The 26,365-nt window shown below is 54.8% G+C and overlaps 1 protein-coding gene across 6 annotated transcripts; it reads left to right on the forward strand.

The window, feature by feature from the left end:
* On the forward strand, positions 1-25,965 carry SLC35E2B (solute carrier family 35 member E2B). Of its 6 annotated transcripts, none has more exons than XM_045803445.2 (10): positions 1-114; positions 2,995-3,114; positions 11,143-11,520; positions 11,700-11,835; positions 12,271-12,398; positions 14,813-14,933; positions 16,648-16,701; positions 17,223-17,295; positions 19,374-19,519; positions 21,527-25,965. In XM_045803445.2, exons 3-10 carry the CDS (start codon positions 11,199-11,201, stop codon positions 21,762-21,764), a joined length of 1,218 nt encoding a protein of 405 aa, XP_045659401.1. In that variant the 5' UTR covers positions 1-114; positions 2,995-3,114; positions 11,143-11,198; the 3' UTR covers positions 21,765-25,965. The 6 variants fall into 6 exon arrangements, with proteins under 6 accessions (XP_045659401.1, XP_045659399.1, XP_087714772.1 ...); XM_045803443.2 differs by lacking the exon at positions 1-114 and adding an exon at positions 121-685; XM_087858646.1 differs by lacking the exons at positions 1-114; positions 21,527-25,965 and adding exons at positions 121-685; positions 19,665-20,271.
* The last annotated feature ends 400 nt before the right edge of the window (positions 25,966-26,365 follow it).

The raw sequence follows: 26,365 nt of genomic DNA on the forward strand, positions 1-26,365 counted from the left end.
TCACTTCCGGCGCGTCGCTTCCGGCCGGTTGCGGGCACCTCAGCGCGAGGCTCGGCCCGCCCCCCGGCCCGGCGGTCGTGTCGAGAGGGGCGGAGGAGCGATGGCCGCCCCACGGTGAGGTGCTGCCCGCCCGGCCTCCGCTCCCCACGGGACGGAAGGGTCTGCTCGGGGCTTCCCGGCGCACGCGATGCGGCGCCTCCTACACCTCAGCCTAGCGCGGAGCCCTCGGGGCGTCGGAGCCCGCCCACCCCGGCCCCCTGGCCGTGTGCCGGGCGCGCCCCGACCAGCAGCGGGCGGCCCCGTGTGTCTCCCTGGAGGCCGCTTTCTCCGGCCCGAGGCACGCAGCCCACCTTAAATGCCGCGCGCCCTTAAGGCCCCGACGTGGGGCGGGGTTGCCCCGTGTCGGGAAGGCGCTGCGCCCCCCACCGGTCCAGCTCGGAGAGCTCGCCCCCTCGGCCCTCCCCAGATTCCGGCGGCCCATCTCCGAGCACGGCTCGCGGGAAGGGCCCTAAGACGACCCTTGCAGCCCGCGCAGAGCCAGCCCCTGGGTGGGCGCCCTGCCGTGGCTACGAGAGGCGCGCGCGTCGGCCATGCTCGCAGGCGGAGGTCCCGGGCGTCCTCCGCGCCCCCCGGATGCGCACGGAGACCCCGCGCTGGCTGTCGTCCCGCGGCCCTGCAGCGACCGGTGGGTGGAGAGGCCGCGGCGTGGGGGAAGGGGCCGCGGGCGAGCGCCGGGCCGGGCGCCCTGGGGCCCCCAGTACCGCTGCAGAGCAAGGCCTCGGGCGCGCGACCCCGGGGCGCGGGAAGGCAGCACTGGCCCCTGGAAGGTTCCCGCACCCCTCTGGCTCCCGTGCTCACATCGGGAGAGAGTCCTTGATGCCGCCTGTCTGGGTCATTTGTCTAAGGGTGGGTGGCCAATTTACCCGGAAAACGCGGAATAAAACGAACAGTAAAGGTTGCTTCCGGTGGTCGCCTATCGCTCTCCGGACCTAAGCCTGGCCGGCCTGTTCCCAGCGCCCCCTCTCACGAACAGCCCCGTGATCCACCCCATGGCCTTTGCACTCGCCATGCTGCTGGCGTCCCAGGCTGACCCCTCGTCTGAGAGGCCCCTCGCCTTTCGGCCCGTAGCCTCGGCCGGTGTTCTCGGTCTCGCCGGGTCCGCCCTCTTCCCCGCGCCTGCTCCTCCCACTTTTAGCCCCCGCCTCGCCGGTCCGTAGGCGCGGCCCTCGCGGGGCGCACCCGCGTCCGCCCTTCCCGGCTGCCTGGGTCCAGCCGGGTGGGCGGCAGCGCTGGGGGCGCGGGCCGTGTGTTCTGTCCCGGGGCTTCTTGCCTTGTAAGCCCCCAGACCCAGGTGCCCCCGAGGCGGGCACGACCCTGGAGCGGAACCAGGTAACCGACGCTGCATCCGCCCTGGGGCCTAAAGTCACGGTCGCCCAGGAACGTATTGCAGTTGATGTCTTTCCTTGGAAAACTCCATTGTGTAGCGGCTGAGCTCCTGCCGAGCGCTGGTTTTAGCGGACTGTCGGTCTGCGAGTTGGGGCTCAGAGCCTCCTTCATTCCGGTCCTCAGATGACTTCTTTCCCTCGGTTTGCTGGGCCCCGTCCAGCTAATTCCCTTGCAGTCCTCCTGCTTCAGCCTTTGACGCATTGCTCACCACTGCCGAAAAAGGGGGGGGGGGGGGAAGCCTGTTTAGAGGTGGATTCTTTGTTCAGTGGCTTTTTTTTTTTTTAAGTTTTTTTTTAATGGAGTGGAATGTACTTTACCAAAAGTATTTGAACTTGCAAGTTAACATTTGAAAGTAGAATGAAAGCGTATTAAACAGCATGAAAAGGGGCATTAAGCGCGGGAATAGAAAGGATTTTAGATGAAAGAAATCCACTTTCAATATAAACAAATTAGAAACTGGAGAGAAACGAACCAAGATTTTAATGAACGTGGGACTCCGCCTCCCGGAGCTGCCGGCAGCCCTAACCTGGCATAGGTTACTCGGAATTGTTTGTGCGTTTTGCATCGAACCACATTGTACAAAAAGGTCTTATAACTCTGCTCTCAATCTATGACAAATATTTTTTTGTCAAAACTTGTCGGGCTTCATTGTGTCACCTTGGCAATGGGCCAGCATTTATTACACACGTGCTCCCTATTGGATACTCAGTGTCCAGTTTCTCATTCTTAAAAAGAAAGCTACCCGTCTGTCCTGGGTACAAAGGTCTAGGAAGACCTTTGTTAAATTGTTTCTTTAGGATAGATTCCCAGAGATGGAATTTTTAGTTATACTGTATAAAACTTGGAGACTTTCAGTACATCGTATCTACAATGCCCTGCTGACAATTTGAACCAATCTAGATTTCCTTACCCAGTGTTTGAGGACATCTTGAGTTGTTTGTTCTAGAACAGGGATTCTTAACCTCAGGCTGTGAGCTTTGGAATTTAGGACTCTGCAGAATTGGCTGGGGAAACATCGACCTCCCGCTGAGCTTTTCTTCATGGTGGCAGGAGCAACACCCATGACTTCGTCTCCATTTTGGAGCCCGGGCACCTTCCTGGCTGTCCCTGAGCCCCTCACTGCAGAGTTGAGCAGAGTCCTGACCCCCGTGTAGGACCTGTTACGTAGTGGAACGCTCAAACCAAGTCAAGATGTCTCATGTTTGTTTCTTGCAGTGTCACCACATCTCAGTAGACCTGGTTTCCTTTTAGTCGTGCAGGTGCACGTTCTGAGGACAGCTCTGGGCAGGAGAGCAGTCAAGAGCTGCTCCCTGGCCTAGTACAGAGGGATCGTTAACCACCCACTCCATGCTGGTCAGAAAGGATTCTGGCTTAGTTCTTGTTTTTTGTGCTAATAATCTGAGAGGGAGATAATTCAGACCTTTATCACCAGTGACCGGGAGGTGGCCAGTGCTGTACCTTGTTTCCAAGCAGACTCAAAACTACTGTTGGCTCTTAAAGGCAATTCTTCCTTGTCAGATTAGGGTTGCTGACTTTTAGTTTTTGCAGGACAAGAATTGCTTCCCTCTGAAAGCTCCTTGAATCACGTGGTCTACAAAAGAAGAACAGGCCGTGGAGACAACGTGAGCTGGAGTGTAGGAAGGCATCTGTGACCCCACCGGGACTTTGGTGAGTGGGACCTTCTGAGTTCAGGACCAACTGACCGACAACTTTCGTGTCATGCCCCCCACAGGCACTCAGGGTCTTCGTTGTATCCTGTTCAAATTTAAACTCCAGGCTCACGACTGATGATAAGCAGGATTTCATTTGATCCGTGTTGAGAAGACCTTTGTGTCACTCACCTCCTTTTGTGTATTGCTGTATGTTACCTGTTTTTACAGCTCAGTGTTGCATCCTGTGAACATTCCCTGCCTGACGTATTCGTTCTCCTGTGGACAGACAGCTGGGTTTCTGCTGTGGGCGTTCTTACATGTGTCTTGTGCGCACAGACAAGACTTTCTCTAGGGGAAGTTCTCTAGGATTTAGTGGTTCATGGGATCATGGGGAAGGTGGCCAAATGGTGACTTTCTAATTCTACTCTCCCTTTTACGTCTGTCAGTTGACTTTGTACTATAAAAAAGAGCTTTCTTTTCTTCCTCATTTATCGCTGTGGATGTTTGGGTACTTACTTTATTTAGTGGGTTCGGATCCTGTGCTATCATTATTCAGTTTCTCTCTCACTCTGCCTCTGGATTTCTCCAGAGGGTGTTCCCTTGTGTGCTTCTGTGTCCTTTAACCTGTCCCATCAGTGTTTGAGCACTTCCGTTTCTTTGGCCTAATGCCCCAGCCCTGAAATGGGCCATTTCTCCGAGGAGGCTGGTTCATTTCAGTGGAGAATGAGATTTAGAAACAGGACCAGGACAGGGTGCTCACAGCAGCTGGGCTGTCACTGCCTCTGGGCCCTCAGTGTCCAGATGACGAACCAGATGCAGAGACACGTGTGTTGTGGACAGGCGTGATGTGTGCACCTCCGTCTGTCCACACCCACGAGTGCTGACCCCAACAGCACAATCCGTTCCACCCTCCCTCCTCTGTGCGTCTGTGCTCTCTCCAGAGGCACAGCAAGGTTTCAGTCCCACTGGCCGTAGAAGAGTCACTTACTGCTCAATCCAGAATCCCTGACCCATGAGTCAATGAGAAAGCCCACCATGTAGGGTTCAGTGTTAGGGTCCTGTGTGTCTTTCATCTGAGCACGCACATTCTGCAAACTGTGTTCAGAAGGTATGTGGATGGGTTGTCTCCTGTGTTCAGCCTGACTGTTATTTATCTGATTTGTGGTTTGGTTCACCTCTTTCTGTTTGTGTCACACTTTAGAAAATTTATTTATTCGGTTATTTTTGTTTTTTAAGCATGTGGAACATTAATATAGTTCCAGAAGTCATAACTTTTTGAACAGGTGCATTTGAGAACTGTTGACCGCTCTGTTTCCCTCTCTGCGCTCCCTCCTCCCCCGCCACCAAACAGTCTCTCTCCTTGGTCTTGGGCTTATCCTCCCACATTTCTTGTTGCTCAGTGTAGTTTTATTTTATTTATTTATTTATTTTTAGTCATCTCTACACCCAGCATGGGGCTCAAACCCATGACCCCAAGACCAAGAGCTGCATGCTCCCCGACCAGTCCAGCCCAGTGCCCCTGCTTTATCTCTTTAAATTGCGAGTCTTCCCTGTTTTTCTCTGCTGGAACTTTCATTCTTATTATTTTCTCCCTACCTGGGTTGCTGTCTCTTTAATATTTTGATTTCACATCTTTGTTCTGCATTCCAGATAATTTCCTCAGACGTTTTTTCAAATGCAGTAACTTTCTTCAGCTCTGTCATTTCTGTGTAACCCATCGATTGAGTTGTTTTGTATTTCAAATTTTTCAAACTTTTTATTCTGAGGAACTTGTAGACCGACAGAAGAAACAACTATACCTGTATGCCCTTCTCCCAGCTCCCCTCCCGCTGATGTCTTCCGTGACCTCAGTGACGCTTAGTAAGTTCCACTGGAGCGTCGTTCCCATTTAAACATCCAGACAGAACTACCAACTAATCTGCAGACTGCATTCAACTTTGGCCAGTATGCCACTGGTGTCCCTTTTCTGGTGTGCAGTCCAGTCTGGGTATGACCCCACGCTGCATTCAGTGGCCGTGTCCCCGTGGTCTTCTCCAGTCCTTGACTTTTGTGACCTGTGTACTTTGGGTTTGCCTGATGTGTTCTCTCGATTAGATTTGCAGTCACGTGTCCGTGGTACAAAATCCACAGCAGTGCCACGTTCTTCTTAGTGCATCTGATCAGGGCAAACAGGACATCTGCCTGTCTCTAGTGTTTTCAGCTTTGGTTGGTCGGGTCTCTGGTTGGGGTGATGTCTGCCAGTGTCTCAGGGTAAAGTCACACCTCCCCTTTGCGATGAGTTGGCACCTGCAGGGGAGAGGTTTGGATGCAAACACATCCTTGTTTCAGCTCAGCAACCGGGTGACTCATCTCTGGACATTTATCCCTGATGGCATCTTGGGTTTGTTCATCTGCGTGACTGTCCTATCAACCTGCCGCCCGTGGGCTTTGTCTGTCCCTCCCTGGAGCTGCCCGGCAGCTGCTCCTCCCCCACAGGGCTTCCCTCTCAGCAGGTGATCTTTGATCTTTGACCCGCACCCATTGATCTTCAGCTGGCAAAGGTCTTCAGGCCTGAACTGAGCAAGATTTTCTCCAGAGCCGGTTGCTTCTGGCCCCAGCAGCTGTGGGTGTGTCTGGGAGCAGGACCCAGATTACCGGTCCAGGTTCACGGCCCACCTGCTTCAAGCACCCCTGGCTGCTTTCTGGGCGGTCCTGTCCTGAGTTGGAGCTTCCTGGGAGCCTCTGGTGAGATTTCGCTTCTGCTCTCCCGCTCTTGATTTCCAAGGGCCCTTTTCTGGTGGCCTCTCCTTGTGGCCGGGGGCTTCATCTCTCTGCTCCCCCCTTCCTGGGACCTGCACCATCCTGCTCTGCCCTCCTTCCAGCGCTTCTCCCATTTTCTCGTCTTGCTCCTCTCCCAGCTGCATTCTCTGTCCAGGCCTCTCCTTGGGGCCTGATTTCCGTACTTAAGGTCTGTCCTTTGCCTATTGAATTCTCCAGAGAAGAGTCATCTGGTCTCCTGCCTGGGGAGCAGCAGCTGCCTGGCCGCTCTGTGACCCTCAGTCCCTGCTTTCCCTGCAGGCCGAGGCTGTTTCAGCCCCCTCCCCCACCCTGGGCCCTTGGAGCCCTGGGAAGAGGGAGGAGTCAGCGCAGTCACTCTCCTGGCCAAGCCCCTTGACAGTCTCGCTTTCTTGCGTCTCTCCCCCACGTCCTGGGTTTCTATCTCACCAAGCAAAAGCAAGCAAGCAGCTGGGAATCCTGGTGTGATTAGTGAGTCTTGACGTGAAGGACAGAGGCAGAGGCCATGTCTGTTATGCCGTGGACTGCTCCAGACCTGATTTTCATATTTGGACTTGGTGTGGGAACCATGCACACTCGGAGGGCTCTTCCCCTCAGTCACCCTGCTAGACATGCGGCCTGGGATCTGCCCGTCCCTGGGCCCGGTTGTCACATTGGTTCATCACCGAGTTGGGTGGGCTGTCTGTGGAGATGTTGATGGTCACGACAAGAGCGTGCGCTGGAAGGCGAGCGTGTCCCAGTGACCTGAGCATCTGCCCTGGGATTCCGGGCCCTGTTGTGGACATGGGGGATGGGAGCACTGGTGTGTTGGCTGTTGGTCGGCATGACTGGGCCTCTGGGTCCCAGCACCTGCTGCATTCCACCCTGGAAGCCTGGTGGCTGCCTTCGTGTGGGTGGAAGGAGGAGAGAGTGCAACCCCCCGGCACAGAAAGAGAAAGCTCCCAGGCACCAGAGGAGACCTGGTCACCAAGGGGCAGATGGTAAGGGAGGCCCTCACACTCTGAAGTCTGGTCCAGATGAGTGGACAGCAGGCTGCAGGGAGCTGGGGAAGGGCAGGCAAGTTAGGTCTGCTAGAAGGTGCTGCCAGCCCTGCCCTCCTTCCCGCCTTTCTCACTGGCAGCCGGTCCAGCTTGAAATCTGAATTCATCATAGAAAGGAAGGTTTGGCTCTAACCGAATGGGCTCTGGCCTAAACAAGCATCATCTCAGTAGATGCTGGGACTTGGGAATGTCAGCTGAGGACCTGGGAGGACTGCTTCCCGGAGCACGGGATTCTTCTCCACACGTAAATCTGAGCTTATAGAACAGTTTGGAAAATAGCACGACGCCTCCCTACAGACACGCATGCACTTTGCAACGCCTTTTGTTTTCCCCTGGGCCCCGTCCCTGCTGTGTCCCCCACCCCACGAACTCTGGCCTGAGTTCCCTGCTCCCCAGACTTTGTAAGAACTTTTTATATTTTCGTTTCGAAACGATATTGGGTGTCTTGGCAGGTTTAACAGCCTTGTGGGGAACCGTGTGGTACATTTCCTTCCACTGCTTGGTCTTGTCATTTCGGACTCCAGCAGTTTTAAGATTTCCCATTGGTTCTCATGGCAGAGGCCTTGCATCCCACTGCTGTGGGCCTTGGCCCCGTGATGTGCTATGATCTGTTTCTCCTTCAGTAGACATTTAGGTTTTTTGCTACTAACGGAAATGCTAGGGGTGCCTGGGTGGCTCCGTTAAGCATCCACCTCTTGACTTCAGCTCAGGTCATAACCTCGAGGTCCGGGGATCAAGTCCTGCATTAGCTCTGCACTCTGCAGGGAGCCTGCTACTCCCCTCCCTCTGCCGCTCCCCCACCTCGTGCTTGCGTGCACTCTCTCTCGAATAAATTAAGTCTTTAAAAACAGTGCTACGTTAACCCCCCGTCTTCTGGCGATTTGTGCGAGCACCGTACACGGGTTCCCCCCAGGACCACCTGCCGCTGCAGCCAGCCTCAGCCACGTGCCCTCTGCGTCTCTTTTATTGTTTCTTGTTCCTCGCAGAGACACCGTCTGTGTGTGTGCTGCTGGGTGTTTTCAGCCTTGGACCGACAGTCCTTGGAGGGCTCCTCGGAGGGAGTGCCCCCCCCCCCACGGTGGCTCTCTGCTTGGCCACATCTGATCACCCAAGGAGCTAAAAATCATTCTGGTGCTTGGGCTGCACCCACAAACTCTGACCTCCTTGGTCTGTGCAGAGTAGGGCCCCTTTCTGTCGGCTTGTTTGAGCTCTGGGCGTGTGAGCATGCAGCCAGCATCAAGGACCTCTGCTCAGGTGTGGGTGTCAGGTCGGGGTACTTCCCTGTGTGACCCTGCAGGAGCAGAGCCGCCGGACACGGTGGCAGTGCATGAGGACGAGTGGTCAAGTGCAGCTTAGCAGTGTGCGTGGGCGCCCCGAGCAAGCAGAGTCACTTCCAAGCGCAGATCTGACAGAAACATGTGAAAAGACGCTCACAGAACATTCCTAGTGGCACAGTGTGAATGTCTGTTAGCAGAGGTGGTGCGTTCATTGGGGTTCAGGCATGAGAGCAGGACCCTAGCCGTGTGGAGCCAGGTGCATGGGCCCTCGTTTACTGAAAACCAACTGCTTGTTAAAGGTCTTTGTACAAAGGGAATATATGTGCCATCAGATGGTGGTTTCCGGTTTCTTAAATCTCTGACCACAAGTGCACGTGGAGCAGGGAGTATCTGGCCCTCAGAAGTGTGTGTTCCCGGGGCTTCTAGGGGGGAGCATGACCTGGACTTTAAGGAGAAGGAGAGTGAGGGTGGGCAAGAAGGTTGTGAGTTTCTCAGATGGGAGCCCAGCGGAAGGGGTGCTCGACCTGTGAGGGGTCAGTTACCCGCCGGCGTGTTCTTTGCTGTATTTGTCGGTCTTGCGGGTGCTTCTGGACCGTCATCCCCTTGCCCTGCAAACAGTGTGGCTTTGGAATCAGCAGTGGCTTCCGGGCACCTGTGACCAACACTGCGACGGGGTCTCCAAGGAGCAGGACCTGGTGGTGCTGGGGGCCTCGAACTTAGGATTTGGCCCTGACGGGAGGCTTTCCTGAGGAGGCAGAACCCACAGAGGCGGGGAGGGGCAAGGAGCCAGGGTCTGGGGCCTGGGGACCCTTGGGGGGTCTTAGGAACCCTGTGCCATAGCAGCAGGCTTCTTCCTGCGTCTGATCTGCACCTGCAGCCGGGCCCCGGTTCCAGGCCGGGGAGGTGGCGGTGGTGGAGTACGGACACACCCCCTCTGGCCTGGCCAGTCCTAGCTGCCTGGAGCACCTCATCACCCCAGACAGAACAGTGGGACTGGGCTGGGGAAGAGGAGGCTGAGCAGGGGCATCGTAGGGGAGCCCTGAGCACTGAAGAGCTCATCCTCGTGTGGGGGCAGTGGGAGCCCATGGAAGGGCCAGGCACACTCCGGTTGTGATTGCAGTGCATTTTGTTGAGGCCGCTGTGGGACAGCCACGGTTGGGGTGCATGTGGGCAGCCTGGGTGAGATGCGGGTGCTCGCTGGGGCCTGTGGCACTGAGCTCATGGTGGACAGAGGGGGGAACACTGGGGGCCAAGGCAAGGTGGGGGAGGATGGCCGGGTCTCTGGTGCCGCCCGTGCCTGGGGGCAGGATAGAAGCCAGCTTTCGGGGGCATCGGGAAAGTCCAAGTCTTGAGTTTGAGGAGCCTTTGAGCACTTGTCTGCAGATGAGCTGGAGAGCAGTGGGTGGGCAGCCTGCGCTCCTAAGGGGGGGTCCTGTTGGGGGTGCCAGGGTGCAGGAGGGGAGCCGGCAAGCCCCAGCTGGTGTTGCAGCCAACTTAGCCCCTGGATGCCTCCTGCTACACGTGCGAGGAGTTAGGGATGAAGTATGATATACGTCCTTTCAGATGTGTAGCTGACAAGAGGAAACCCCCAGGTATCAGAAACTGAGGGAACCGGAAATCTGAGTGCTCAGCCCATCTGAGGCTGGCTGGGGACTCGGGTCTAATGTCATTGGGGAAGGAAGTGGGACCCTAGCCCTTCTGAGAGGGGGCAGGAATTTGTCACTGGGACTTGGCTTAAAGCAAGAACTTGGAGAACTTGCCTGCCCGCCACGGGAGAAGCCGGGTCTGACTAAGCCTGGGATCTTAGGAGAGAGGAAGGAGGCTCACTTGAGAAGCTGTGGCCACAGGTCTGAGACCAGCAGGTCTGGGTTCATTATGCTGAGGGTTTGTCTAAGAAACAGCATAAAATGGTCCTGGGCGAGTGACACCCTGGGGCATGTGACAGAGGCAGACCCCAAGCCTTCACTCTGGAAGGAACCCCGAGGGCCCAGGGCGCACGGGCCCCCCGCATGGCAGGATCTGCTGGAGTTGACCAATGTACACCACACGCAGCCCCAAGGCCAGAGCCCGCTAATCCATGGAACCTCAGGGTGGCGCTGCTGAGGTCTCGGGTAGGGGATTGTCAGAGAACGTTAAGACAGAAGATGGAAGAAGGGCGGAAAGAACAAGACACTGGGGGTGTCCGTCTGGCTCAGTCGGGGGAGCGTGCAACTCCTGATCCTGGGGTTGTGAGTTCAAGCCCCACGTTAGGTGTCGAGATTACTTCTAAATTTTAAGTTAAAAACAAAAAAGAACAAGATGCTGTGAGAAAAACAGACCAGTTTCAGGTGGAACCAAATAGAACATCCACAAATGAAAAATAGAGTGATTTTGTAATTTAAAACCCAGTGGACAGAATAAAAACCCAGCGTCTGTGGCAGTGGCAGATCAGTCCTCCTGTGAAGAACAGCTGGAAAAGCTGGAAAAAATACTAACGGTCAGGTGAGGGCGCGGGAGAGCAGCAAGTTTGCAGATACCACACCGAGACCCACGGGGCGGGCCAGGGCCGCGGCTTCTCCTCGGGGACTTGGGCAGTTCCCAGATCGGGTGGGAAGGTGCAGAGCCCCTGCAATGGCTTCGGGGGGACAGCAGCCTGGGCGGGGGCCTCCTGGGGTCCGTGTGTAGATGGTGGGCACGTGGGGAAGGGCAGCTATAGGAGCCTTTGGTTTTCAGCACCTGGGGGAGGGGAGATGGGAGCTGTCGGGGCTCCTGTCCTTGCAGCTCCGTAGACTAGCGCACAGATGTGAAAATAAGACCAGAATTCCATGTTTGCATTTTCACAGTTACCTCACCTTGGTGGTTCAGACTTTTAAGGACTTTAAAATGTTCACCATCAATAATGCGGGGTTTTATTCTTAACGTTTCAGCCTGCACTCGCTAGGGAAAGTGCTCAGTGCTCTCTTCTCCCCGCAGACCTTCATCTGGGAGTCGGCCTGACCCATGCTGCCCGCAGGCTTGAGGAGACAAGCATGTCGGCTTCGGGAAAACCCCTGGCGCTGGCAGAGCTGGCCCCCAGCCCCGAGGACAAGCCCAAGGGGAAGCCGCTCCTCGCCTGGGGCTCTCTCTTTGGCCACCGCAGCGAGAAGATTGTTTTCACCAGGAGCGAGGGAGCCCCTGAGGAGAACGTGCTCACCATCACCGTCACAGAGACCACTGTCATCGAGTCCGACCTGGGCGCGTGGAGCCCCCGGGCCCTGCTCTGCCTCGCGCTGTGGTTCTTCTTCAGCTTCTGTACGCTGTTCCTCAACAAGTACATCCTGTCCCTGCTGGAAGGGGAGCCCAGCATGCTCGGTAACTGGGGGTGTGGGCCGGGCCCCTCCTACCTGCAGGGCAGTGCTGTCCACGCGAGAGGCGCACGGAAGAGCTCGCATTCCCCGGGAAGGAGGGCACCACGGGCAGGGGCTGGGAGCCGTCCTGCCTGCCTGCCTGCACGTTGGGAGGAAGGCAAGTCTCTCCTCTCCCTCCTTCAGGGGCTGTGCAGATGCTGTCCACGACGGTCATCGGATGTGTGAAGATATTTGTTCCTTGCTGTTTATATCAGCACAAAACCCGGCTTTCTTACCCCCCCAATTTCATCATGATCATGCTGTTTGTGGGTCTAATGAGGTAAGGAATCTGACGTTTTGGTTGCGCGTTGCATGAAATGTCTTGGCCATCGCTGGGAGTGCGGTGCCAGCTGACTGACGCTGTAATCACGTGATCCCAGGTGTGTTTTCAGTGCAAACTTTATGCAGTCCTAAGGGCTGTGTAGATTTTAGGACAACAGATGGTATTGGTTTTGTGGATCTGAATACACTCAGACTCTTCCCAGAACTTCCGAGAATCTAACTTAAGAATGGTGTGGGAGTGATGCCCCTCCTGTCCTGGGCCTGCCACTGGGTGCGCGGAGCAGCGTCCTGCCGTTGGGGCTGCGGGCCCCGCCCTGCAGGGCCCGACCAAAGTCTTCACCGGGGAGGCCAGGAGGGCAGGGAGCGGGAGGAGGGGAGCAGCTTCAGATGAACCGACTCCTCCATCCCAGTGACACCTTCGGCGTATTCTTAGGTTTGCAACGGTGGTTTTGGGTCTGGTCAGCCTGAAAAATGTGGCGGTTTCGTTTGCGGAGACGGTGAAGAGCTCTGCCCCCATTTTCACCGTGATCATGTCCCGGGTGATCCTGGGGGAGTACACAGGTGAGTGGTCCTCTGGCCCCAGGGCCCCTCCTCCGGGGTGGGGGCTCTCCCAGCAGCAGTGTGGCGCTGGGGCTCGCCTCTCCGAGGTGGACATTTTCGCTGCCATCCTAGAACGTTCTCCAAGCAGTCACAGGGCCTCACAGATGCACTCCAGCAAGCGTTTCTTCACCTCAGCTGAGTGCACGGCTATTTGGACATGTGGAGGCCTTGTGGTTGGTGGGGACATAGGAGCTGGGGAAAGAAGTAAGAACCAAGTAAGGGAGAAGTCACTGGTCCCAGAAGGCGAGACCACCTTCCGTGTCACACGAGGGGCTGCCTGGTGACAGTCACCTGCTGGCTCGCCCAGCGGTCTTGCTCAGGTCGGCCACCTCCTGCGCCTCCCGAGCTCCTCTGACAGCCTCCTCCTCCTGCTCTTCAGTAGTTCTCTGCCCGCCATGAGCCCAGAAAGCTGATGGATTTACAAATCGCCAGCCTTCAATGACAGCAGACCATTTCCAGCTACACATTATACACGTGTTCCTGTTTTTCCTGCCAGCCTTTTGTTTGTTTATTTTTTAAAGATTTTATTTATTTCTTAGAGAGAGAGAACACTTGCAGGGGAAGCAGCAGGCAGAGGGAGAGGGAGAAGCAGGCTCCCTGCTGAGCAGGGAGCCCGATGTGGGGCTCGATCCCAGGACTCCGGGATCACAACCTGAGCCGAAGGCAGATGCTTCGCCGACTGAGCCAACCAGGCGTCCCCTCCTGCCGGCCTTTTAAAACGGAGCCCATCCGCCATTGTTCCATGAAAACCACCAGAGTGCAGAATAATGCATATGCAGCATGATCTCTCATCTAAGAGCAGTACTGCTAGATGTTTAGATACAGGCACAGTTAAGAAAATGACAAGACCTGGAGGCGAGTGGCGGAGGGAGGAGGGCGCCAGTACGCATCACAGCTGGACCCCTCCCAGACGTGCCTCTGGAACCACACATATGTTTGAGGCAATGGTGAGACCATCCAGGCAGGGTGTAAACAGCAATCCCTAGAAATCACAAGCAACAGGAAACAGACGAAGCTGACTGCGTATCAAGGGGGGGAGCTCAGCCACCCTGAGTTTATTTCAGTGACTTGAAAACAGCATGGTTTGGCTCCCAGCTGCGTGGCTAAGCTTGTGGCAGACGAGCGGTCTTGTTGAGAACTGTGAGAACATCTTGATACAATTTAGCAAAAGGCATCTGTTGGGGAGAATGACCAAGGGGCCAGGATTCCAGAACTGAGGGTCTCCGGCAGCATGGACCCCAATGGGTCTGACCTCCCCACAGAGGCGTCTGCTGATTCTCAAGCAGTGGCTGGAACTCGGGGGCAGAGCGGCCTCCTGGAGCTGCAGAGCTGAGGGCAAGTGGGGCCTGTCAGGGGGACACCCCGGCAAAGCCCTGAGCTCTCCCCGGGACCGCGAGCATGCCCATGCCCGTGGATGCCTCGCCACAGCAAGAGCAAGTCCTTCCTAAGGGCGAGACGGCACTTGTGGCCTTGCATTCTCCGGGTTTTCATACGTACAGTCCGTCCTGCAGCAGACGTTCCTAGGCGGACCGAGGCCAAGACTACATGCTAGAAAACCGAGAGGGTGCTGGCAGGTGGAGGGCCCAACATGCCAGGTTCCCTTCCCCCACCTCCCAGTGTGGCAACCGCATGGGCCTGGGGGCTGCTGCTCGGTGTGCAGGGGACTCCCGAGTGACCGGGTCTGGTCAGCATGGTCCTGCGCCGGGAGGTGGCCATTGTCTCCAAAGGTCAGCGTGGACCTCTCCCATGGAAGACTTGTTCCCTCATCTACTTTGAATTTCAAAGTAAACTAAATAGGATCTGAAATTGAAGCAACATGAGGCCCAATGTCCTGTTTCCAAAGTGAATGTGCTTTTCCGTTCTGCTCAACTGACTTTTTTAACCCTTTGTGTCAAGTTTGTTCCTTGGATTTCGGAACAAAGCAAAGAGAAGTGACCTCCACATCGTTCGCAGATTGTAGCAGGAGACCCCCTGCAGCAGGGCATCAAACTGCCCCCACCCCTGGCTCCCCCTTTTGGATAGACAGTGGCCCTCGTCCACCCTCCTTGTTCTCAGGCGAGAGTTTGTGCAGGGTGGGGCCCTGGGGCTCAGGGCCCCAACCTTGTGCGTCCTGCCCACGGGCCTGGCAGACGTACCTCACAGAGAAAAGCCACATAAGGCCCCTGGCCTGGGAGAGGGTGGCGGGCTTGGTGCAGGCATGGACGTGGATGTTGGTATTTTCCTCCGGTGTAAAGAATCAGTAGCCGCTTGTTTCGGAACTAAAGTGAAAGTTAGCAGCTTTGGTGAGGGGTATGAAAATGGCCTTGGTGCCCAGAAGAGATTTTGTAGCGGGCAGACTGACTGTGGGATCTCTTCTGTGTATTTGCCTTTTCTAGGGTTGCTGGTCAACCTCTCCCTCATCCCTGTCATGGGAGGCCTGGCGCTGTGCACGGCTACGGAGATAAGCTTCAATGTCCTGGGGTTTTCAGCCGCATTGTCTACCAACATCATGGACTGGTGAGTCAGGAGGAGCGTGGGGACGCACGGTGTGATGCATGGTGTGATCAGGGTAATGGATGTTTAAGTCCAGATTAACTCAGAACTACATCCCTTAATTCAAAGCTGGATACATCTGATGCTGCCTCTTCTGAAATACTAAACACTTTGTACCCCAGTAAGGTAACCTTTTCTCAAAAAACAAGCCAGAGTTTGACAACAGGTGGTCTTGGTATGAAAAACCCTCATCGTAGGGACACGGTCGGCTAACATGCCGGAGTGCCCTTGTGGGTCCGTGCGTCCCCATTCGGCTAAGCAAAGGGGAGGAGGCCGTCCTGTGGCTGGAACAAAGGGGCAGTTTCTGGTCTGTGCCCGGGGCCGGTGCCGGGAAGGGGAGAGCCTGAGTCAGGTGCTGGAGGGAAAGCACCGCGCGGGATTTTCCTCGTCCTGCAGCAGGAAGGGGACGGAAGCCGTGGATCAGTGAGCGCAGCCGCCCTGCACCCGGGCTGTGGTGTTAAAGTCCACACTAGGCCTCGGCTAGCCCTGCTCTTAGAGAAGTGCTGATTGCCTCTAGGTCTCCCCTGTTCCTGGGAAAGAGGGGAAATGGCCACACGGGAGTTTATCGTGCCTTTACCGTTAAGGTTGGACAGGCTCACACTGAGGTTTTCGATACGAGGGCCAAGTAAACATTTAAAAGTCATCTATAATTTCATTTCTGATATTTAGATGTATTTCCTAATGGCTTTTTTCCCTCTGCATTTATAGCTCCTAGAAATCTAATACGGCCACATCATGCATTCAGTCTCGGTCTGGCTCTGCCCCCTCTGTGTGGTCCTGTGGGCGCCGCGTGCTGGCACCAGGGCCCCTCAGCAGCCGGGGCTTCGTGACCACCTCCTCGTGCAGTCCACAGATGCCTGCTAATTAATGACTCTTTGTCTAGGTGTGCAGAGTGGCTCCGTTGAAGTTTGTGACGTCGTGCAGGGTCAGTGCCCACCAGAGACACAGAACCCACGCACGCCGACAAGGGCTCTTGATCCGCATTGCCAGTGTTTCCCAGACGACTGTTCTGGTTTCTAGTTCTGTAGTGAGAGCTTTGGTCTTACCTTGTCCTCAACTAAGTTTTTATTTCAAAACAAAATGGAACAAACCCCTGCTTCTAGAGCCCAGAGGGCAGAGTCCTTAGTGGAAGTGACAAGCCCTTTGGTTCCTGGGGAAGCTGGGCGCTGTTTCGTTTTCTCGTTGGCCACATGCATGTTTCCCCTGTGGTTCGTCTGTTACGTTTGGGAGCTTTGTCCATTATTTTTCCACTGGAGTCTTCGTAAGCTCAGACTGTGTTGTTCGCTCGCTCCCGCACATTCAGTCCTCAGGTGCCCAGCCTGTGGCAGTTACTGACTTACGAGAACTCCCGGTTCAGGACGGGGTTTTGTGCAGCACTTAGAGCGGGGACTTTGGGATCCTCTGACCCCCAAGAGCTGGGTAACCTTAGGCACATCGCTCAATCACTGAGTGCCTCAGTTTACCCTTCTGTAAAAGGGGCCAGTCATGGGGCCCCCCTCACAGTGAAGCAATGCCCAGGAATCCCCCAGCGTGGGCCCAGCTCATGGCGGATGTGCGGGGGCCATCCCCTAGGGGCCGCCATCGTTGTCAGCACTCAGGAAGGATGCAGACGCTCGGTCTCTGGGGTCCACACTAACTCCTTGTCTCACCAGCTAACCTCTTCTTTTCTTTATTCTAGTTTGCAGAACGTTTTTTCAAAAAAGCTTCTCAGCGGGGACAAATACAGGTTCTCGTAAGTATCGTTAGCCCGTGAAACTCCCAGTTTTGTAGGCCCCAAAGGACTTCTTGCCCATTTGAAGTTTCAGAATCCCCCGTAGACCTGATGCTTTTCCCACTTCGGCTTATGTGGCTTTTAGAAGTACTTTGTGGAGGGGGCACGTGGCTGGCCCAGTCAGAAGAGCAGGGGACTCTTGATCTCAGGGTGTGGGTTTGAGCCCCATGTTGGGTGTAGAGATTACTTAAAAAAAATAAATAAACTTTAAAAAATAAGTAAATAAATAAAAATACTTTGTGGAAACTTGGAAGAAAACCCCACCTGTTTCCAGCTGCCCCCTGAGGCATCTGAGGGGCCGGCTGGGTCCTGGCTGCGGTTGGCCGGCACACACCGCCCCTCCCCGCCGTGCGGGACGAAACAGACTCTGGTGTGCTGGGCGCCCGGGGGCGCTCTTGCTGTGAGCTGTCCGCGTGAGCCCTGGCCCGTGCCCCGCAGGGCGAGCGCGGGAAGAGCGTCAGGCCTCTGTTCCCCCCCCGCAGGGCTGCAGAGCTGCAGTTTTACACCAGCGCCGCCGCCGTGGCCATGCTGGTCCCCGCCTGGATCTTCTTCTTGGTGAGTTTCAGGACGCCGCTTGGCACCTGCGCTGACGTTTCTGTGTAGCGACTGGGGAGCGGGCCGGTTTAACTTCCCAGCTCAGGGGATCGCTCCTTGCTGCGTCACTCACAAAGGGTCAGCGATGCGTGCTTGAGGAGAAGGGAGAGAAGGTGGAAACCAGACCTTGGACAGGTCTCTGACGCGGGCTTGTGCCCAGCGAGGCCAGTCTGGAGCTGTGGGAGTTTCCTGAAGTTTTTGTGTGAGGGTTGTAGTCTTGGTTATTTTATTAGTATTTTAAAGTAACACGTGCCCACCATAGAACGATCAGAGAGAAGGTCTGTCTCCTGATCCCTCCTGGACCCACTCCCGCACCGCCCCTTTCCAGACCTGTCCGCGTGGCTAGAATCGTACTCATATACACGTGTGTAGTATGATTCCACTAGTCTTACAAAAGCACGTGTACGTGTCTGTGCAGACCTTTTTTTTTTTTTTAAACATAAATGGAACTGGGCTATTCTGCCCTTCGCTTGTGCTCTGGAGTGTGGCTCTGCCCTGATCTGTCACGGCCCCTTCGACAGACGCCGGACTGCTTGGCACATTTCACACAGAACCCGGAGTTTCATGTGTCGTGTCTTCAGCAGACAAAGGTGTTTCTCTAGGATACATTCTTGGAATTGGAACAGCTGATTGAAAGAATGTGTACATCTAAAAGTATTTTTATTGTGGTAAAATGTACATAAACAAAATTGATCGTTGTAGCCATTTTAAAGTGTAGGTCAGGTATGTTCACGTTGTGACAGCAGCCGCCGTCACCATCTGCGTGCAGACTTTCATTATCACGATCTGAAACTTGTCCCCATGAAGCAGGAACTCCCATTTCCCCCGTAGGGTGAGCGAGACTGTACCTCTCCCTGCTAGGGTCTCCAGCTGGGCGATTAACGGGGGACGAGCCCACAGACTGACTTAACGTAAGCTTCACGTGACACGGGAGACTCACGAGGAAACCAAGGGAGGGGCGCAACCTGAGAGCACACGTGACAAGCTGAGAGGGAAAGGTGACGGCGGGAGAGCGGGCTGCCTGTGGGGTGGAGGCGGGTGAGTGCGCCGGACCCTCCATCTCTGCAATGAGCGTGTTTCTTTCCTCCTGCCGCCTCGGCGGCCTCCACGTGGGGCCTTTGTCTCCCGCTCCTCAGGGAGGAAAAGCGAGGTCAGGGCCCTTCTGGCTCCTGCTGTTTTTAAGGGTCTTCAGCCCAAAATAATCCTGATGCTGAAGCGGCATGTTTGTGCTCTGAGCTCCTTCACCCCTCCCCCAGCGCCTGGCACCTACTCTGTACTTTCTGTCCGTACAGAGCTGACGACTCTGGGTCCATCGTGTAAGTGGAATCCTATGGGATTTGTCCTTTGGGGACTGGCTTATGTCACTGAGCAGGACGTCCCCAAGGTCCCTCTGAGCTCTAGCGGTGTTGCCGCTTCCTCCTTTTTAAGGCTCAGTCCTGGTCCCTGTGTTGTTGGAGCACGTTTGTCCATCCACCCACCCACCAGTGGACACCTGAGCTGCTTCTGCAGTCTGGCTCTGGCGGACAGTCCTGCTGTGAACCTGGGCGTGTCATAACAATTCAAGACCCTGCTCTCGGTACTTTGGGGCACGTGCCCTGAAGTGGGGTTGCTGGTTCTTGCGGTAGTTGTCTGTTAACTTTTCGAGGACCCACCAGACTGTTTACCGCCATGGCTGCACCATTTTACTTTCCCACCAGCAGTGCTCGGGGGCTCCAGCTGCCCCCCGTCCTCGCCTGCACTTGTCCTTTCCGTTTTCTGTTTTCAATGGTCGCCATCCTAATGGGTGTGAGGCGGTCCCCGGTGGTGCTGTTGGCTCGTATTTCCTGGATGCAGTGGTGCTGAGCGCCTTCTCGTGGGCTCATCGGCCATGTGTGCATGCGTTCAGAATGGGGACTGTCCCCCCAGAAAGCTGTGTTCAGAGCACTGCTCCGCGCCAGTCTGTGGACCCGGCTGACCGGGTGCCTGTGACCCCACGCTTCTCGGTGGCGGAGCCGCGACAAGAGGCCTGGCTGCAGCGCCATTTCTGTTGTGGCCCACAGGACTTGCCGGTGATCGGCAGAAGCGGGAAAAGCTTCACGTACAGCCAGGACGTCGTGTTGCTGCTGCTCATGGACGGCGTGCTCTTCCACCTGCAGAGCGTCACGGCCTATGCCCTCATGGGCAGAATTTCCCCTGTGACGTTCAGGTAAGCGCAGCAGCTCCCCGAGACGCGAGGTGTGCGTCCAGGTCATTGGTGGAGGTGCGGACTTTAAATCCGGGTGTTGTTATGAAAGGTCCTTGTGATTGTCAGATGCTGAAGTAAGGGCCGTGGCCACGTGTTGTGACCACAGGCCGTGCTGTTCGGTGCTATGTGAAATATGGGGACACACAGGACATCAATCGGTAGGGAAACCCACCAGGAGTCCACACATGAGCGTGGAAGCAGCTGCAGCTCGGGTGTTTTTCTGTCGGAACAGCATGTCAGTGGGACTGCCTGTGATGCTGGAATGTTCTGCTTCTGGGCTGCCCGGCGGCAGGCAGAGGGAGAAGCAGACTCCCGTGGAGCAGGGAGCCTGACGCGGGGCTGGATCCCAGGACCCTGGGATCGTGACCCGAGCCGAAGGCAGACGCTCAACAACTGAGCCACCCAGGTACCCCAAGGAACTGAATTCTTAATTTTATCTAATTTTAAGCAATTTTAATTCGAACAGCCACACATAGCCATAGGCTCCCCTATCGGAGGCACAGCTCTGGAAATTTTGAGAGGCGAGCCAGAGGCCTCGCTGGCTTCTCTTCTTTTCTGTAACCGGAAGAATTTAATGAAAGCACCATTTCAAGACGCAAGTTTTCAGTAACAAGCAGAAAAGCATGAGCTCATGTTGCCAGCAGGCCTAGAAATCCAGAACTGCAGCGTAGGCCACGTCGTGTCATGTAAGTCAGTGGGCCTTTTTTTTTTTTAACTTCTGAACTGGCAGCAGAGAAGGGGAATGGTCTTGCTTGACCTGCAGGCTCCAAAGCCACGTCAGGCTGTGCCAGCCACACCTCTGTCTCCCCGGGGCCTCTCTGGGGCGGCCCCTGCTCCCACTGCCCGTGTCGGTCTGGCCCAGGTCCACGCCATAGCCCTGTGCAACACCAGTCACATGCCCTGACTGTGACCCCTGCGGCCCTCCCACGTCCTAGGTCCAGAATGGGAAAGGTTGCAAGAAGGTCAAGAACAGTCATGACTTTTAAGTTCTGAAGCCTGTGCTGGTCATTGCCTCTGTCACACGTTCTGGTATCCACTTGGGGCCAGGAATTATTTCCAAATATCCCTGAAACTTGTTTTTTTAATGATTGTTAGTGATGGTTCAAAAAAGGGCAAAAAGCGGAAAACCAATTCTTTTTAAGGAAAATAGCTTTTTTTCTGTTTTATTCATGTCATAAAAGCAATACTTAATTCATTATAGGTAGTTTGGAAAAGACAAAAAAGTACAAAAAGTAAAAAAAAGTTAAAGCGCATGCGGTCCACAATCCCCAGACACAAGCACTGTGAACTTTTCAGCAAGTGTCGCATTAACTTCATCTTGACGGGGTCCTCGCCTTGCTTGCACAGTGCTGTTTTCACTGATCAGACGGTCTCTCCGAGACCCGTGTCTTGTCCCCGGGGCCTCTCTGGGGCTGCTCCCGCTCCGCTCTGCCCATGTTGGTAAGGGTGCTGCAGCCATCTGCGAACTTCATCTGTTCTTCAACAGCAAGCTGAGCTATTTAGGGGTAAATGTCATAATGTCTGTGGTTTACTTAAAAATATTTCGGTCCCAGGGGCGCCTGGGTGGCACAGCGGTTGGGCGTCTGCCTTCGGCTCAGGGCGTGATCCCGGCGTTATGGGATCGGGCCCCGCATCAGGCTCCTCCGCTATGAGCCTGCTTCTTCCTCTCCCACTCCCCCTGCTTGTGTTCCCTCTCTCGCTGGCTGTCACTATCTCTGTCGAATAAATACATAAAATCTTAAAAAAAAAAAAAATTTCGGTCCCAAAGAAGAATGAAGCAAATAAAGCAAAATGTTAATTTAGTCTAGAAGATGAGTATGGCTGTTCATGGGGACCTGTCCCTGCTTCTCTGTTTGACACCTTTGCTAATAAAAGAAAGGAGGAGGGAGCCAGCCAGGGAGCACCCCTGGCCTGTGCAGGCTGGCGGGCGGGCGGGCCGAGCCCGGACCATAACCCCTATCATTGCAGTGTCGCCAGCACCGTGAAGCACGCCTTGTCCATTTGGCTCAGTATTATAGTGTTCGGCAACAGAGTTACCAGCCTGTCAGCCATCGGCACCGTCCTAGTGACCGCTGGCGTCCTGCTGTACAACAAGGCCAAGCAGCACCAGCGGGAGGCCATGCAGAGCCTGGCTGTGGCCGCCAGCCAGACACCAGAGGACGACATGGAACCACTGACCCCCAAGGACCCCAGACCACACCACTGAGCTCTAGAAGCCTCGGCAGGTGCCAAGGGCCCCGAGGTGCTGCCCACTGCTGCTGTCGTCCTCACTGACGCGGACACCCAGCCTCCTCGGGTCACTGGGGTGCAGGAGGCCAAGGGACGTGTCGCTTTCCCTTCTCCTTTCTTGGGTTTTCGGTGAAAACCACCAGGAACTTGAACAGGGATCCCAGATGTCAGCTTCCTGGGGTGGAGACCTGAGCCACAGCCGCGTAATGTGAAACCCCCTCCTGCTGACCCTGTGCTGAGCACACGTGAGGGCGTTGGGACCCACACTGGCCTCTGCGCACCCTCACCAGCATGCGGGTCTGATTCCTCTGGGGCTGACAGCCACAGGTGCCAACGTGTGCGCTCCCGCCGTACAGCGCCAGCACAGCGAGCTCAGCATCCCCGGGCCTGCACGCTCTGCCCTTTGGCCATCTGGGGGGACTGCCATGCTGAGGCGCCCACTGCCTGGGCCAGAGGCCACAGTAGCCGAGTGACCATAGAGCTAGTTGAGAGTGGAACGGGAACAGAGATAAGGGTCCCTGCTGCTGAGGGCAGGCTGTCGGGCCCTTGCCTTCCTGCCCTTCCACCCAAGGCATCCTCCGCACCCCAGAGCTGCCAGCAGCCGGTACCACTTAGGGAAAGGCCACTTGTGGAAGGGAAGATGCCCCACCCCTTTCAGGGTCTCTGCTGCACTAGGCCCCCCACCTCCTGAGGGTCCCAGCCCTCACCTGTGGCTGGCCTTCAGTCGGGGACCCCCGATGTGGTGATTGCCGGTCACAGAGGTGGAGGACAGAGAGACATCTCTGGTGTTTAACTCAGGACAGGGATATACTGACATTCCCTTTTGTTTTCTGGGCCCCTGTGTGTAACACGGGCTGTTCTGAAGGGTTCCCTAGAGGTGCTCCTGCCATCACCCCGCTGGTCAGGGACCACACCACACCTTGTCTCGTGGACAAGGATGCTAAGGGTTTCCCTCGTGAATGAATGAGTAGGGGGCGCTGGAAAGGACATTTGGTGTGTTCACAGATTTTGTCACACTGCACTTACAATGACAGTGGAGTTTTTAAAGAAGGAAACAGGTGGCCAGGCCCAGGTGGCTTCTGGAAGGCATCCTGTATGACAGGCAACCGACACTGAACCCATAGCCTGGCTTGGCCTGGCTCTTGCCTCCCCGAGCAGACGGACCACCACGCTGGGCGTCTGAGTCCTTGGCTGGGTTCAGGCTCCTGGCCTCTTCACTCTGCTCCTCATCTCGCCTCCCAGTGGGATTTCTGATTGGGGCACCGTCCACTGCCAGTCAGGCTTTAAGACCTGTCTGTGGTGCCGAGCTCACGCCCTGGGGCGTATCGCCTGCAGCCTGACTCGGGGGACGTAGGCGGTGACACGGCCTTCTGAGCCCTGCCTGCCATGACTGAGTGAAGTAGCCGACAGGAGGGCCTCGGGCGCTAACAGCCCCCTTGTCTGATTTCCCTTCCGTGTTGTTTAGGTCCTTGGCTCCCATCATCTCTTCATTGGTTTTCCAGTTGGCTTCTCAGCTGGAAAATATAAAAATAGGCCCTCCTAGAGATCAAATCTCTTGGAAACAAAGAGCAATAATTACGTCTCATTAACTTCTGCTTACTTGAAAAAGTTTGCCATGATGATGGGTTAAGATGAGGCCTTTAAAACTACAACCTTTTATCAATGCCCACATTTTCCACCAAAAACAAACAAAATGAAACAAAAAACTACAACGTTTTTATGAAGCTGACTTCCTGCGCCCAGAGGGCAGGCAGGTGTGTGCTCGCCTGTGTGCCAAGCTTGCTTCCACTGTGAAGATCTCCCATTTCTATCCCCTTTCCTCTCTGCTTCCCCCACAAACAGCCCCAAAGAGGACTTGGAGGTGGTGGGGGCGGCAGGGTGTGCAGGGGTCTGTGAGGACGGCTTCCACAGCCCTCTGCCTCCCTGCTGGAGAGTGTGGCCGCCATGACCAGCTACTGACGGGATGTGAGCAGAGACGGGGACACGTCTGTGGTCATCTTGTTGCAAGATGACTTCATGTTGCCTTTCTCATGGATGTCGTCATCTGAGTGTAACCAGATCGGCAGTGCCTGCTTCTGAGCCTCATGAGGGACCGACAACCCTGCACGTCACCTGTGCCCTGTCTCCTCTCACAAGTGGCTATCTGGCGGTTTTGATTTTCCAAATTCTTGGATCAGAAACAAAATGAAGATTTTCCTAAATTATTAGCAAATGAGGTAATTTCCAACAAAGCTGCTTTTGAGACATTTCCTCAGAACACAAGCCGTGGCCAGCACCGCGCTGGCCCGAGACTTACGTTCCTTCTTCCGGCATCTGGTCCCCACCCTAAAGCCGTCCATGTCCGGCATGTCCAGGACAGCCTTGCCAGCAGACAAAACCCATGGCCTGTCTTGGCCATTTGGTGAATGAATGTACAGACATGATCTATTTTTCGTTAACTCTGTGTAGTAGTGCTTCTAGTATGTTCTTAGTGAACCTTTGCAGACATGCTTGTATCAGCGTTGATACTGGGTAGTCATCACTTCCTTGGGTCAGTTCCTCCCATGTCCATGCTCATTGTCTGTGCCTTTGCAAAGAAACACTTAAAAGAGGTGTCAAGTCAGGTTATCTGCTTTTCTGCATCGATATTTAGAGATGTACATATGTCTGGCTTTCAAGGAAACGTCCATTGAAGGGCATAAAAAGCTCTCTTTTTTAATTCCAATAGTCATAATTTCCTCTATATCAGCATTAAAATAATCTGCCCTGGAAAGCTGAGAATATTCTTGCACAATCCAAAATGTGTCTTTAATTTGAGAAAAATACACATGGTGAATCAGAAACAGTCACACGCTGCCCAAAGAACATCAGCAAATGCAGTCATGCCTGTAACCCACGCTGGAAATGCTTTTCCCGGAGCCAGTGGGTTCTGCCTGTGAATGGTCACTCGGATGGGCCAGTAGGGATGACACACGCACCACATGGCTTTTTACATCTGTCTGGTGATGTGCTTTCCCAAGGCCTGGAAGTATTTTCACGGTTCCAGTGGGTTGGAAAAATTAAGCAAGGATGTTATTGCAGATAGAAATCTTTGCCTTTGCCTTTGAGCAATGTTGTACTAAGGGCTTCATTCTTTTTTTTTTTTTTTTTTAAGATTTTATTTATTTATTCGACAGAGATAGAGACAGCCAGCGAGAGAGGGAAACAAGCAGGGGGAGTGGGAGAGGAAGAAGCAGGCTCATAGCGGAAGAGCCTGACGTGGGGCTCGATCCCAGAACTCCGGGATCACGCCCTGAGCCGAAGGCAGACGCTTAACCGCTGTGCCACCCAGGCGCCCCTAAGGGCTTCATTCTTTCACAAAATCCGTACATGCTCTGGTTGGGGCCTCTTCGTTTCCTCAGTTTATAAATAAGGATGCCCCAACTCCCCTGGTAAATCTGCCTGTTCCCTCTGTCCTGGCTGAGGAGCCCAGAGCAGGGGTGAGGTTATGCTGACCTCGCTGCAGCTCAGGTTAAAAACCTTCAACTTTGCCATCTCTGCATTCCAGTTTTCCTGAGGGTTCTGATTCTGGGTTTGAGGGGCATTGGATCCATGCCCAGATTCCAAACAGAGTTGGAAACTATTCTAATTGGTAAAAAAACAAACACGCTATTTTAAAGATTTTATTTTTAAGTAATCTCTCCACCCAATGTGGGGCTCCATCTCACAGTAAGCTCAAGAGGCACATGCTCCACAAACTGAGCCAGCCGGGTGCCCCCAGGGTGTTTGGTTTTTTTTTTTTTTCCAGTTTTCATTTGAGTAAAATACATTCATTGACTATTTCTAGTCTGTTTGCAGATGTGTGAGTTGAGTCTGAACCTGCTCAGGGGGTGTCCTGGGCTCTAGGTTGGGGAGGGCCACAGTCAGGGTGACTTTCCCACAGGGAAAAACTTTAAAATTATGCCAATAATTGTCGACATCAGAACCAAGTAGTATTTGCTTTATACCAAACAAAACTGGAGAACGGAAAGTGCGTTGTACAAGATTTGTATGGTGCTGCTTTATTTCACCGGTTTCAGTGTTCAAGTGACTAGATCAGTACTTTCTCAGAACGGCTGTTCAATCTGCTGTGGTGATACATGATGCCTCCTCGCCATTTCTGTCTACATCAGCCACCTGGGGCTCTGGTTCTGCAAAAGTACAATAAACGGTAACCGTGTCGTCTGCGTTCTCTTCATTGGGGGGCCCTCCTGTGTCTGCACTACTGAGCTGATCACGGCTGCTTCCTGTGGCCTCCCCCAGTTTTCAGCAGGAAGGGAGGAAAAAGTGAAGGTTTTCCTGTCCCCAAGAACTCGGGAAAATCAGTCTCCATTCCACTCGCCCTCTTTATGCCCAAATTCCTCACATTCTGCATTTTCCACTTCCAATGCCATTCATGTGGACGCCTGTCTGTCTTCCGTTCTCTTCCCTGTCTCTGTGGCCCTTTGAAACCTCGAAGGTCGGCAGGGACGGGAGCCGGGGAGCGAGGGTAAGCGCCCGCCCCGTCCACGAACGCGGCGGGAGGGGTAGCCGCCGCGGGAATCCCAGGCCGGAAGTGACGTAATGGCCGCGCGCCGGATC

This window comes from Ursus americanus, chromosome 33 (genome assembly GCF_024610735.1).
Source record: "Ursus americanus isolate L20-20 chromosome 33, mUrsAme1.1.p, whole genome shotgun sequence".
In the NCBI taxonomy this organism is placed as follows: Eukaryota; Metazoa; Chordata; class Mammalia; order Carnivora; family Ursidae; genus Ursus; species Ursus americanus.

Excerpts from the sequence above, each read along its gene's own strand:
- SLC35E2B (XM_045803445.2), top strand. The coding sequence starts at position 11,199 with ATGTCGGCTTCGGGAAAACCCCTGGCGCTGGCAGAGCTGGCCCCCAGC. Across the intron at positions 11,836-12,270 it reads CTGTTTGTGGGTCTAATGAG|GTTTGCAACGGTGGTTTTGG; the intron begins GTAAGGAATCTG and ends GCGTATTCTTAG. Across the intron at positions 19,520-21,526 it reads ATTTCCCCTGTGACGTTCAG|TGTCGCCAGCACCGTGAAGC; the intron begins GTAAGCGCAGCA and ends CTATCATTGCAG.